This window comes from Zophobas morio, unplaced genomic scaffold, assembly GCF_036711695.1.
Source record: "Zophobas morio isolate AGI-343-1 ecotype UQ-CSIRO unplaced genomic scaffold, CSIRO_AGI_Zmor_V1 ptg000224l, whole genome shotgun sequence".
Taxonomy (NCBI): Eukaryota; Metazoa; Arthropoda; class Insecta; order Coleoptera; family Tenebrionidae; genus Zophobas; species Zophobas morio.
In genome coordinates, this window is record NW_026972328.1 from 113885 (window position 1) to 127474 (window position 13590).

General features: G+C 37.7%; 2 protein-coding genes across 2 annotated transcripts; one reads left to right on the plus strand and one right to left on the minus strand.

Annotated features, from left to right (window-relative positions):
- Positions 1 to 2541: 2541 nt before the first annotated feature.
- Positions 2542 to 3967, minus strand: LOC135146370 (peptidyl-prolyl cis-trans isomerase H-like). The gene is made up of 8 exons (XM_064078541.1): positions 3850 to 3967; positions 3709 to 3796; positions 3362 to 3477; positions 3201 to 3306; positions 3004 to 3091; positions 2863 to 2941; positions 2757 to 2803; positions 2542 to 2706 (listed from the first exon to the last, which is right to left on the minus strand). The coding sequence occupies exons 1-8, from the start codon at positions 3965 to 3967 to the stop codon at positions 2542 to 2544; spliced, it is 807 nt and encodes a 268-aa protein (XP_063934611.1).
- Positions 3968 to 5881: 1914 nt separating this feature from the next.
- Positions 5882 to 13044, plus strand: LOC135146371 (SWI/SNF-related matrix-associated actin-dependent regulator of chromatin subfamily A member 5-like). Its single transcript, XM_064078542.1, has 34 exons — positions 5882 to 6026; positions 6092 to 6156; positions 6204 to 6324; positions 6379 to 6431; positions 6489 to 6536; positions 6589 to 6655; positions 6718 to 6896; positions 6949 to 7016; positions 7079 to 7166; positions 7227 to 7306; positions 7355 to 7415; positions 7472 to 7581; positions 7636 to 7698; positions 7758 to 7828; positions 7881 to 7993; positions 8049 to 8135; positions 8190 to 8274; positions 8328 to 8386; positions 8451 to 8597; positions 8658 to 8743; positions 8800 to 8852; positions 8905 to 8969; positions 9019 to 9100; positions 9152 to 9221; positions 9281 to 9359; positions 9410 to 9523; positions 9576 to 9651; positions 9707 to 9804; positions 9857 to 9967; positions 10021 to 10155; positions 10220 to 10339; positions 10399 to 10550; positions 10677 to 10729; positions 12911 to 13044. The coding sequence occupies exons 1-34, from the start codon at positions 5882 to 5884 to the stop codon at positions 13042 to 13044; spliced, it is 3138 nt and encodes a 1045-aa protein (XP_063934612.1).
- The last annotated feature ends 546 nt before the right edge of the window (positions 13045 to 13590 follow it).

Below are 13590 nucleotides of genomic sequence, written 5' to 3' on the forward strand. Positions count from 1 at the left end.
ATCGACAGCAAGAAAGACGGCGCAAGGGTCGTCCACTCTGTCAAGCGCAGGAGCTGTTGCCTCGTGAAGTGTCCTTGTCGAAATCTAAATTGGAACTCTGCCACCTCACCTACTTTGTCAACGGCTGACAGAAGGCTGATAGACCTGTACTTGATTGGCGTGGATACTGGACGGGGTCTCTCCGGGAGCACCACAACCGTTAGAATCTTCCAGGGCAATGGGGGGTGCCGAGAGCCACCGTAGAGTTTTTCAGGCCGCATACACCTCACTACCCCCATTTATAATTGCTTTATTTCATAATGGTGATACCTTCGGGTTCAAATGCCTTTCGTCTCGATTTCGATTATGGATTGGCTCAAGCTGTCCCTCGGCATCAGCGGTGAATTTCATTACGAAAAGCAATTTTTCTGCCATTAAATAAGCAGGTGGCACATACTGAGTAGAAAGGAGATCAGCAGGAAGTGTGGCTTTGTAACTTTCCTTCATATAATAGCCGCCTCGCATAATAAATGATAAATGTGCACGATTTTGTGATTCCTAGTTAACCTCCGGAAAGGAAGGTCACCGTTAGCCCTATCTTCCGATATATTACTTAACTATGCCTCCTCCAGTTCAGTAACAACAAGTAGGGCGAACATCCCGTGTAAGGCGGAAGATGTTAAATACCAAAAGCATTGGATAATTAACTCGGTCTGTAAAAGTCCTGGTTTATTTTTTCGATTCAAAAGCAGAACTGGCAGATGGTCCCTCGAGAGTTCTTAATTTTCCCTTGTCATTGAAATATGAATATTTATGAAAACGGGGTAATTTGATATATTCGTTTTTACCTTGGGTGTTGGGTACTGTGGGAGGATTCGGTCTTTTGGATTACCGGCACGGCTGTTGCAAGCGATTTACTGGCAGTTAAGGCCCCACATACAACAACTGAAGAACAATTTATAAAAAAGGTCATTAAAATCTGTGGTAATAAGTGGGCTGCAGGGGGAGTGTAAGCTCCATTTACCGAGATAGGCCCCTGGCTGATCAAGTAGAGATTAATACCAACCGCCTCAATGCTTTGCAGGGCTGGGAAAAATATCGTACTTTGTTGAATGTTTCGTCTAACCATTATAAGTGCGCCTCCACCGCCTCTATTAAGGTGTTCCAGGGGTACTTCAAAAAGTTGCAGAGATTAATTAAAATGCGGGAAAGATGAGTTTTGCTAACACAGAAATCAATGCTTCCGTGTTGCATCAACCTTTTGACGTGGGTCCCTGGAATTAGGAATGTTTTTGACGCCATGGGCTATTAGAAGTTTATAAAATGGGTTTCACTTCTGCTTTTCGCAGAGAAACCTCTGATACAAAGTTATTTCGCCTATGAGGAGATGCAGCCGTGGAAGGCGACCGGAGGTAATTAGGCACCGGGAGGTTGTTCCATCTCCACGTCAAGGTTATCCCTCGTGCTCCCCAAACGCAATTCTGTGTCTTTGCTAATTTATATCTATGAAACTATCACTAAATAGAGAGCTTCCAGTGTTAACAGCCATTAAAATTATTGCAAAAGTATTATTACTAAACTAATACTACTCCTACTTTCTTGGTTTTCTGTATTAACAATATTATTATTATTCAAACTATTATTAATAGTGTTGTTATTTTTTTTAGTGCTTTTATTCTCAAAAGCAATTTTTCGCTCTCCCCTATGACTTTTTCTCTTCTAGGCTCTTTTAATATTTGGAGAGCGTAGAAAGGTTTATCCATTAATTGTTATAAAAAAAAAATTCCATCGGCCCATTTCGTCTTTTATTTTCCTTTATTAAGCGACATTTTTTTTTTAAAGTCCTGAAACTTTAATTCCACAGCCTTCAGAGAAGTTCCTTAACAGTAGCTAATAAATTAGCCTTTGTCCTTAAAAAAAAAAGCCAGCTTGAGTTTCTCAGGGATTCTTTTACAACATTTTCTGTTTAGTTTTTATTAAGTATTTTTTTTAATATATATATGGCTTGCCTGACATTAATCACAGTTCCTATTTTATCGGCACCCATAGTGTCCCCTTTTTATTACTTGAAATTCTGGGGTTTTAAGGGCAAACAAAGCTGATGTCAGTAACCCACTTTAAATGTTTTACACCTTAAGAGCTAGTACAGAAGGGCCATCTTAAAAAAAACATCGAAACGAACGGTTGTTTTTATAGTATTCAATCTAGTAACAGACGTAATAAACCAACAGAATAGGTACTATCGAATAAAATGACCGAAGAAACTAGCTCGCAACGGATGTTTACTTGAGACAAAACGGTTACTAGAGCCTACAAAAACTACCCGATAGGATGTTTTATATTCTCTTGAGGCTCAGACATTAATATATTGTACGCGAAGCTTGTAGTAAACAAGCTGTGAGATTTTACAAAATGAGTTGCTTGGCCAATGTAAGCTTTTATTCAATGTAATATAGCAAGATTCTCAATAGTTAATACAAAGATCTTCCCTTTTTTAAAAAAATAATAATAAGCAAACCACAAATAAAAATATAATAAAGATTTTAATAATAAAAAAAGAAACTACATCTCTCCGCATTGAGTAATAATAATAGGAAGTTTCGGTTTACTTTTCGCACCTACAGGAACGTTTTCTATTTTTCTCATAGTTAACAAACCATCAACCACCTTCCCAAAAACAACGTGTTTTCCATCCAGAAAGTCGCATTTAGCACAGGTTATAAAAAACTGTATCTAACAGCTAAAAAAAGTTCAAAAGTTTCAAAGCAAAAAATTACTTGGCATCCGTTCGTATTTTCACCGCTATTTGCCATAGAAACAAGGCCTCCATAAGTAAGCAAAGTATATAAAAAAATAAAGGAAAAATGCAGGAATTAAAGAAACCGGGTCCCGAATGCTTTACTTCGAAATTTTCATCGGGGAAACTACTCCCGTAAATGCTGGTCATGCCACTTCCATCTCCCTTTTAATATAAAAAATTGAATGATATAATAGATATAATATTACGTTAAGCACTTATCATACCTTTATAAAATCACCTCCTTGTATCATGAAAGACTTAATAACACGATGAAAGTGAGAATTTAAATAGCCCTGTGGGACTCCATTTTTCCTGTGTACAACAAAATAGTCTAATATTTTAACATGAAGGGCAAAAAACTAAGAAATTCTTGAATAATCAACAAATAATAGAACATATATAAATTAAGATAAAGAGATACTTAAATTCACCAGTGCAAAATTGCCTAAAATTTTCAGCAGTTTTCGGTACGATATCAAAAAAAAGTTCTATTTTAATTCTTCCAGCATCCACCCCTCCGATGGTTACTATATAAAATAAAATTAAATAAATTAATTTCTTTATAGCTGAATAAAACTATACTATCTAAAAACACAATGGGGTTATTAGGATTCGAAACGGGAAGAGCCGTTTTCGGTCTGGGCAACGTTTCCATGAAACCACGTAATAGTTGAAGTGTTTTTGCAAGTTTGCAAAAGCTGTGGTTACGTAATCATTGAACCCGTGATAACCACCAGTATTAGTAGCTTAGTCAACACAGGGGCATAACTGCTAGATATTTTTAGAAAGCTAATGATGATGAAAAGTATATGTTTCTTAGTAATTAAAATTAGACAGAACGTTAAATTTTTTTTTTAGAGGGTTACAAATATAAATGACAGGATTATATAAATTTTTTATACATTTCATTTATTAAAAGTAAAAAAAACCGTTTTTGTAGTTTATCCGGGGCTACATTTAAAAAGGGACTGACATGTGACAAGGAACTTATTCTTTGCATTCCAGCGAGATTGTGTTCTTAAAAGTTGTGTTAGCAAATAGATTAAATGTCTTTTAGTTTTTCAACTGACCTCGCTTAGGAAGTAGAGCTTTGCCTTGCACCTGATGAGTGACTCTGCGTGATTTATAGAACAACTTGTTTAAGTAATTAGAACATGAGCTCTTTCCTGCTTGTCTATATGCTTCCATTGCGGGTCCTTATTTATTTAGTTAACTACTAGAAGCAATGAGCTTACACACCTGACTTGCTGTTGGGAAAGGAGAATCTTATATTGGATACCTTTTAAAGCGACATGGCTTAATCGTATCCCGATCCATTGTCTAGGTAAACTTACAAGAGGTCATCTCCGAGGTAAATTCTGGACTTTATTACACTATTCAAAATTCACTTTGTACTAAGTTAACTAGAGTTTAAAATTCGTTCGCTACCTTTTAATAAAGTATTATTGGCGGAATAATGTTCTTTTGAAATAACGGCTAAGTTTATTATTTATAAATTATTTTTTTTGGCTGAGTTACTAGCAAGATTATATCCAGGAGTTATATGACTATTGTGTTTAAATTTCTTTATTTACTAATTTGGGTTTTTAAGTAGTCTCATCCTCTTTACAATATTATATCTTATGTAGCACGCCTGCCATCATGATTTATAGTTTTTTATTGTTAGGACAAAACGCAGTACAATACGTAAAATAGTGCGCTCACCCTCAGATCTCACATAGGCCATTAAAACATTTCCTTTTACCAACCATCTTTCGAAATACATCTTTCCGAAGTAATAGTCTTTTAGGTTATTTAGGTTTCATATTATAATAATATAAATATATTAGCTTTTTAACGGTTTCATTAAACTCTGGTTATATAGTTGAACAAAGAAATGATATAAATTTAAGGTATTTTAACTTTCATTTGCAGTACTTCATTATATATATTAATTAATTTTTTAAGCCCTAGCAGTTTTGTGTCAATAGATTACTGAAACGAAAAAAAGTATCTTTTCTATGTTTGCATCTTTTCAGGTGGGGACCTTAGTAGTTTTTCTGGTGACCTTCACCACGTTTACATATATACCGGGCGACTTTTCAATGTTGAAGCATTCGAGAGACGCTTGCTCTTCGTCTTTCCTTTCACGCGTGTAGCCATAAAGTTGGCAACGATAGCATTATATAATGACATTTCTGTTTCTTTAATCCCCACACTAAGGTAATGATAAAACTTTTTCTCCCAATTTAAGAAGCCTTGGCAAGAACCAAGAGCATTGTAACACACTGGAACCTTTTTTCCTTTATTGTCTCCAGGTTAAAATTCTTAAACTATAAGTTAACCAGTAGTGATAGTCGTATACTTAAAGCTATCTTCAAAGCCTTTTATTCCCACTACCTACTACCCCCAACCCTGAAAATCTTTTTAGTGCTCAAATTCCATATCTTAACTCAGGAGGTTTCAAACATGCTTGCTCAAAAACGTTTATCTTTTTAAAAGAGGGTTTAACTAAAAGCTTGAGAGTTAGTAGAATTATATGGGATGTTACTTTTGTCATTCTGGCTAGCGTGGTGAAAAACCGCAAAAAATTACCGAAAAGGGGTTCGCGTTCAATTAACAGTATTTATTTATGTAACGAAAGTTGTTTACTTTGGCTATCCGAATTCTTTTTATAGTATTATATTACAATAAATGAAAACTCAGTGCAAGTAGATAAATTCGTTGGTTTTTAATGAAGTAAATTCTTTGTGTATTTGTAGTGACCTATGCGCTTTATTATTTAAAAAAATATTATATCCTGCAGCTATTTTGGCGCTAATACTTTATGCCATAAAATGGCAGCAAGAAATAAGTTATAAAGCGGGAAGGAGTTCAACTTTTGATACTATAATGTGTGAAAGGGTAAAATTCACAATCGAGGGTGCATTGGTGCTTGCTAACTACCTACTTCTAAATTTTGAGGCTTAATTCCTATGTTAAGAGAGCTCTAAATTGTGTTAGTTTTTTTTGGTAGATAAACTAACTTAATGGCTATTCTTGTTTCGATCATAATAAAAGATCCTATTTTTTTCGTTTATTGTGTACAGTCCTGAGTTAAGTACTTTCTTATATGAACTATAAATGAAATTTCACAATCCGACTTCAAATAAAGTAATTGAGGTTTCTTCTCAAAGTAAAAATAAATTGGAAGATGCTGATATAAAGAAAAAACGTTTTCATTATTTACTTCGACATTCAGAAATTTTTTCTCATTTCGTTGAAGATGGTAATAATTGTTGTGCTTTTTAATAGTGTGAGTAGCTATATCCATTTTAATGCTTATGCACATAGGAAAAACTGTTAATAACTTAAAGAATTTTGATTTATCAGAGAGGAAACCGGAACCTAAAGAGAAGGTAATACTTTATTTTTATAACTCATTGGAATACTTACAGCTGTGAAGGGCACACTAATAGGAGGCAGTCGACATCGCCGTTCTGAGAAGGACGAAGACGAGGAACTATTAAATACAGCTCAAGATAAATCTTTAACTTCTTCTGTAGTGATAACAGAATCTCCTCATTGTAAATTGTTATGAACGGTTTACTATTATGTGCCAAGTGTTATTATACATAAAGTTATCACTGGGGGAGCTCTAAGAGATTACCAAATACGCGGCTTAAATTGGCTTGTGAGTTTACTTTTTGTCCCCATTTTGTAGATGAATATATAGTATTTATGGTAACAGGTGAACTTATACGAGAACGCCGTTAATGGGATTCTAGCAGACGAAATGGTTATCTTTTTTATAAGTTGCTGACTATTTTTTACTGCCCGTTTGTAAAAAGGGCTTGGGTAAAACTCTACAAACAATCTCCCTGTTAGGTTATCTAAAACATTTCAAAAACAATAGCGGTAAGTATCTGCCTTAGCCTTAGTGCATAGTGGATTGTTTAGTAATCCGGGATATATGACAGGCCCTCATCTTGTCATTGTTCCTAAATCCACTTTGCACAACTGGCTTAACGAGTTCCAAAGGTGGTGTCCCAGCTTGCAAACTGTCTTTATTACGGGCTCTAAAGAAGAACGAATCGCTTATATTAAGGAAGTTCTCCTGACCACCACGTGGGATGTGCTTATTACTTCGTATGAACTGGTCGGCATGCACGCTTTGCCCGTCCCACCGTTGTGCCAAACTTTACTTTAAGGTTCTTCTAGAGAAGTCTCTTCTGAAGAAATTTCACTGGCAGTATTTAGTCATTGATGAGGCGCACAGGCAGGCAGTCGAGACTTTATCGCCTCTGCTTTCGAGCTCATTGCTTTTACTTTTACTTTTAGAGTGAAAAATGAAAAGTCCAAACTATCTCTTGTGGTTCGCGAATTTTCCAGTAAACACAGGCTCCTCATTACGGGGACCCCTCTTCAGGTGTCTACTGCGAGAGCTTCTTATACTTCTTCAACTCACTCAGCCGATCTTCAATGGTAGAACAATCTACACGAACTTTGGGCTTTGCTGAATTTTTTACTTCCAGACTTTTTTGCGTCTTCAGAAGACTTTGATTCTTGGTATCTTTTTTCTAGGATTCTCTTTTTTGGCCTAATCTTTGCTCACAGGTTTGACACAATGTATGCCGGCGAGGACAAGCAGAAAGAAGTTGTTTCAAAATTGCATTCGGTCTCCTCTTTTCTTCTTGATGGTGCATATTATACTTAAGAGTGCTGCGATTTTAGATTCTCAAGCCGTTTCTATTGAGACGCTTGAAGTCAGACGTCGAGAAAACTTTGCCCCCCAAGAAAGAGACCATCATTTACGTCCGCATGTCAGCCATGCAAAGGGAATGGTCTGTCTTTTCCCTCTTCACTTATAACTCTGCTGTTTCTGATTTCTTTTTCAGGTACACGAAGATTCTGAAAAAGGATGTGGACGTACTTCAAGGAGGAAAAGCGGATCGGCTTCGGTCTAACTCTTTTTTAAGCTCTCAGAGCTTGATTAGTCACTTCTCCTTTACAATTGAAGGCTTCTAAATATACTTATGCAACTTCGCAAATGCTGCAACCATCCGTATCTCTTTGACGGCGCTGAGCCAGGTGCCCGTTTTTCCGCTTTCTTGCCTGCTCACTTCAACTTCCTTCTTGTCAGGGCCCCCATATTCTAACGAGGGCTTGACGACCAACTGCGGAAAAATGACCGTCCTTGAAAAGTTACTCCCTAAGTTGCAGCTGGGTGGCTCTAGAGTTTTAGTCTTTAGTCAGGTCTTTCCTCGTGGTCGTGGTGGTGGGCCTGCTTTAGTTTTTCTCGCCCCCACAGATGACCCGTATGTTGGACATCTTGGAGGATTTTTGCAATTGGAAGGGCTATAAGTACTGTCGATTAGACGGGCAAACGACCCACGCGGTGCCATATTTCTTCCGTCTAATGTTGCTCCACGCGACTTATCTGCCCTTGCAGGACCGGCAAAAAATGATCGACGCTTACAATAAGGAGGGCAGTGAGAAGTTTATTTTCTTGCTTAGCACACGGGCTGGCGGCTTAGGTCAGCTGACCTTTGCGGATGGGCTCCTCTATATGCAACTTCTTATTGGTCAGGGATCAATCTTGCTACCGCCGATACCGTCATTCTGTACGACAGCGACTGGAATCCACAGGTTGGACCTTCCTTCCTTACCTCCGCAGCGAGGCCTCCCGTCACGTGGTTATGCTTTGCTACAGATGGACCTTCAGGCGATGGACAGGGCGCACCGCATTGGCCAGAAGAAGCAGGTTCAAGTCTTTCGGTTCATTACGGAAAATACCGTAGAGGAAAGGATCGTAGAACGGGCCGAAATGAAACTTCATCTGGACGCCCTCGTCATTCAGGTACACTTTTTTGGCCCGCATAGCTGGTACACACCGCTAGCAGAGCCTCCTGTTTTGCAGCAAGGCCGACTGGCTCAACAGAAGCAGAACCTGGAAAAGGACGAGGTTTTGCATATGATTCGATACGGCGCTGAACGTATTTTCAAGTACTCCGATTATATTCTCGACTGCACTTCTGCGCTTACCGCCACCTCATTTGTAGCGCGAAGGATACTGAAATCACCGAAGAGGACATCGACGCAATTCTGAGAAGAGGCATGTTCCCGTGGCTGTGTAGAGTCTTTGAGTCGCCCTTTCACCCATACAGGCGAGGAAAAGACTCTGGCCTTGAATGCAAAGTTAAAAGAGGCCGGCTACGACCGCTTGAAAGGGGTACGTGCAGCCCGCAGTTGCCATTCCCTGTTGCCACTATTCCGCACAGCTTTCATTGGACACTCAACCCAGCAGCGTGTACGAATTTGAGGGCGAGGATTGGAGGGCTAAGAGCCGTGACGCCTCAACAGGTGCGCACTTTTTGGCACTGCTGTCTCTGCTCTAGTACTTGCCTTGTAAAGGGTTTTACATTGACATTGGTAAGCGCGAGGCAGTAAAAGCCGGCAGCTATGATGTAGACCAGTACTACAGGTGCACCTGCAACAAAGCCAATTCAGAGACTCTCCGTATACCACTCCACAACACCGCAGGGAAACACTGAAGCTGTCATCTGAGAGGAAGACGAGACAGCCGCGCCCGCCTAAGCAGCCATTCGTACACGACCATCAGGTCTCTTCTTTTTCTGCTTTCAATCGCAACCTTTGCACGGAGCCTGTTAGTTCTATCCGCCTCGTCTGTATGAGTTGCTGGATAAAGAAAAATATGTCTACTGGAAACTCATCCAGTACGTCGTTTCGGACGCCGATGTGGAGGACCCTGCCGAGCGCGCTGCAGTAAGTGGCGTAAGACACGCTTTTGTCTCCCACTCAACTTTACTTTTTCAAGCTTCAGGAAAAAGTCCAAAGCAGCACGGAACTCACCGAGGAGGAGTTGGATGAGAAGGAGCGACTTCTCAAGCAGGGTAACCTTGCCACTTCCGACCGTATGCCGCCTTCAGTAAGATTCTTCGGAGTTAGGCTACAACAACTGGAGCCGCAGGGATTTCACATCTTTCTGTAAAGCCTGCGAGAAGTACGGCCGCCGAGACCTCGAGAGCATCGCTGCTGAGTTGGAGGTTGAGGTTCGCCCCATCCTTGTGCCGCGCCAACTTTACTTTTGCTGTAAAGGGCAAAACTTTGAAGGAAGTGCGTGACTACAGCGACACCTTCTGGAGGCGCTACAAAGAACTCAGCGGCTGGGAGAAGTATATAGCATCAATCGAACGCGGGGAAGCTAAGGTTTGGATGGCGATTCCGTTTTCTGTGCTATTGAGAGCACACTTGGCTTGCAGTTGCAGAAAAAAGGTGAGACTGTGAATGCGCTGAAAAGAAAGATGGCTCGCTACCGACAACCGTTTCAGCAACTCAAGATAGCTTACAGCACCAACAAAGGCCGGCACTTCACCGAAGAGGAGGACCGATTTCTGGTACGTCGGGTGAACTGAGTACAACTGGGTACCCCCCTTCAGTGGCTGTCTCTTGTCTGTTCAGGTGTGCATGCTGTACACGCTCGGCGTCGACACCGAAGACGTGCACGAGCGCCTTCTCCGGGAAGTTCGGCAGGCCCCACAGTTTCGCTTCGACTGGTTCATCAAAAGTCGAACGGCTGAAGTTATTTTAGTTTAGCTTTCCGTCAGGGACGCCTCTTTAACACGTGCATTCTCGTACAGGAGCTGAAGAAGCGTTGTTCGCAGCTACTTAATCTTATTGAAAAGGAAGAATCCGATCTTGCCGAGATGGAAAAGAAAAAAAGAAAAGCTAAAAGTAACTTTACACCTAAGAAAAGCTCCGAGGCGGCGAAAAAGATGGTTAAAAGAATAAAGTAATAAAGTAATCTTGAGCACTATTGAATTATTTAAAGTTTGTATCTACATGCAATTCAAGTAAAAAAAAGTCATATAAAAAATTAAAACTACCCAACGTTAAAATTTAATTAATTAACTTTTAGTAAAAGCACCAGTCTAACCCGAAATCCAAACCTTAACCCTAACCTAGTCTTGAGTTAGTGGTGCTTAGCGAGCATGTAACGGTATTTTTGTACTTCGTTTCTTTAATTGTGCTGAGTTTATATGAAATATTTGTTCAGCAAAAAAATCCAAATAAAGTTAGCTAATAATAAAACTAATCTTATAAATTTAAAAGGAACGATGGCACGCACATAAACTTTTTAAAGCAAATTAATAACAAGTATTTATACATGAATTGTGTATTTAAAATACAAAATTGGTTAAACGTCTTCTGTAAGGGTATGAATAGCTATTAGAACAAGTAATAAATCTCGTCAACACCAGATCTTTCTCTCTTTATAAATTTCACCTATTTTCCTATTGTTGGTCTAAGTTCGCTACTTCTTATACCAGCAAATTTCAAATATTTCGTCTTTGGAACTGAACTGTGACAAAAGCAGAATTTGATAAGTGGTAATATTACAGGAACCCCCTTCACTTGTTTAAAAGTGTATTATAATGGTTGCGCATAATACTTTACTTACCTTACTTTAATATTTATAAAGAGAGACTACGATCGTTTTTGAGAAATAGTTTTTACAGTTTTTAATTCATTAAAAAATTATTGCAAATGCACGAAATTCGTTATGAGCGGCAAGCAATAATTTAAAGCACCATTAACAAGTTCAAGTTTATGTTATTGGGACAACAGTGGTACGAAAGTTGGCAACGTGAACTATTTAAAAGATGTGAAAAAACGAGAAAACAAAATTTACAAGACAAAATTCAGACAATCTACCATGACACCACTGAAGACCGTTTGAAAAGGTTGAGTCCACATAAGGGGTTACCCCAAACATCTGACTAGGAAATAACAAAAGTTTAGTTTAGCCAGATTTGTTATCCATTTGTTTTATAATACAGATGTATTATATAGTAAAGGGATTCTAAAGTCAGTCTGTACAAGCTAAACGATTCCAAAGCGAAGGTAAAATTTTGAAAATAAAGTAGTGTCAAAAAGCAACTAATAAAGCGTCTTCAGTGTGCTGTTTAAAAAATTTTAATAAGCGTTAAGTTAAAGTAGCAAAGCTTTACTTTTTTAGTCTTCAAATGCTATGTTTTTCGGAATGTAAATTATGGTAAGTGATAGCTAACTATCGTTTAATATTTGATCTAACTTAGCTCAATTTTAGCTACCATTATAGTTCTAGACTCCCTGCAACATAGCGCTTCTTGAGGTAGGGCAGAAGACAGTATTGGCACTGTTATCACAAGGAGTATGTATTTGTTCAGGGGATATATTCTAATGCATTTACTTCATAAGCTAATATTATACCGACTTATTATCATCCATAAAAAGAAAAAAATGTAAACAATTTAACCTTTAGTCTTAAATCATAAAATAAGGAAAGAGTGGGCTGTTATGAGGCCAATGATATCTTACTTCATTTTGAGTCATACTTAAACTTATTTTTACCGTTTACCAAAAAAAAACAGTTTTATACAAAAATGCACCCTGGTATAAACGAAATTGCATGCTTTTTTACAGGTTACTTTGTGACTGCAAGCTTGCGTTTTTAAAAAATCCAAAACAATTTAAGGAATATTTAAAACATACTAACAATTTATTAGCACTGTAAAAATTTTGAAGGGCAACAGCAGTGCTCATAAAAATTTTATATTTAACATTCACTTTCAAAAACTAAACTGGTACTAAAACGTATCATAAGTTAGAAAGTTTGAGCTAAAATAGCAAACATAACCCAAGCTGATGCCTTCACGCGTCAATACTTAAACCACTAGTCTACACAACTTAACCCCCTGGCAATGAATTAAGTCTCTGTTGACAAAGCAAAAATAAATAAAAATTTTTACTTCTATTGTTTTAGTGTTTTTTAAGTTTAGAGAGCTGTGAAAGGTTACACAAAAGATAAAAAATAATAATGTAGCCCAAAGTGGTACTAGTTATACAAAAAGTTTATAAAAAGGAACTATCTAAAGATTATCTGACTGTATATATTATATAGTATAGCTTATGAGTAACAGTAGGCTATACTTTTAATCAATTATAAACTTCTGAATTCGATAAAAGAAAATATTAAACAGGTTTAGCTTTTTCTTGTACAGCCTCGTATGTAATAAAAAAAGGCCCAGACGTTTGTTACACTTAAAGTATGGCTATATTTTTTTCTTTTCTTAATTGTCTTTTCAGACGTTTAACTCACAACTTTTAAAGGATTAAGTAAGGATTTGTTCTATGCACTGCCGTCGGAAGGGATAAGAAATTTATTAAAACTTTACAACGAAATAACGACGTCTAGTATCATGCAAGAAAGCAAATCGCAGCGGAAACTACAAGAGAACAAGTGAGAGTTAATAAGTTTGGTATGCAACGTGGAAGTCCTAGGAACAGGGGAAGTTAGCCTTCTGCTTCATTAATAATTTTCCTCTCACGACAGTCAAAAAGAACTAATAATAATTTATATATATCTAATGAGGAATTTACCTTTGGAAGCGGTAGATTCCGTTAATTTTAAATGAGAAACCTTGGGTATATAAAAAATATGATGTACATAAAAAGGGATGTTTGCGGGTGCTACGGACATGTGATAATCTAGATGCTGGGAGTGTAAAGCGCAGGATGTAAAAAAGGTTCAACAAAGTATAGATTTAAAGTTATAAATCTATCAGTATAATAAATAAAAAATATTATTTTTTATTTTATAATATTATCTATCCATTTTGAGTTAGCTCCAACTGTCCTTGGATCAGAGAAGTTCGCCTGTATTTAATGAAAGTAGAATAGTACATAAAAAACGAAGGTCCTCGTGACAGCGTGAGTCCCGTTTTTAAACATGAAGGTGAGCAAAACCTGCTTAATTGAGGGTTATTAGCAAAAGTTTTGACTATCTCAAG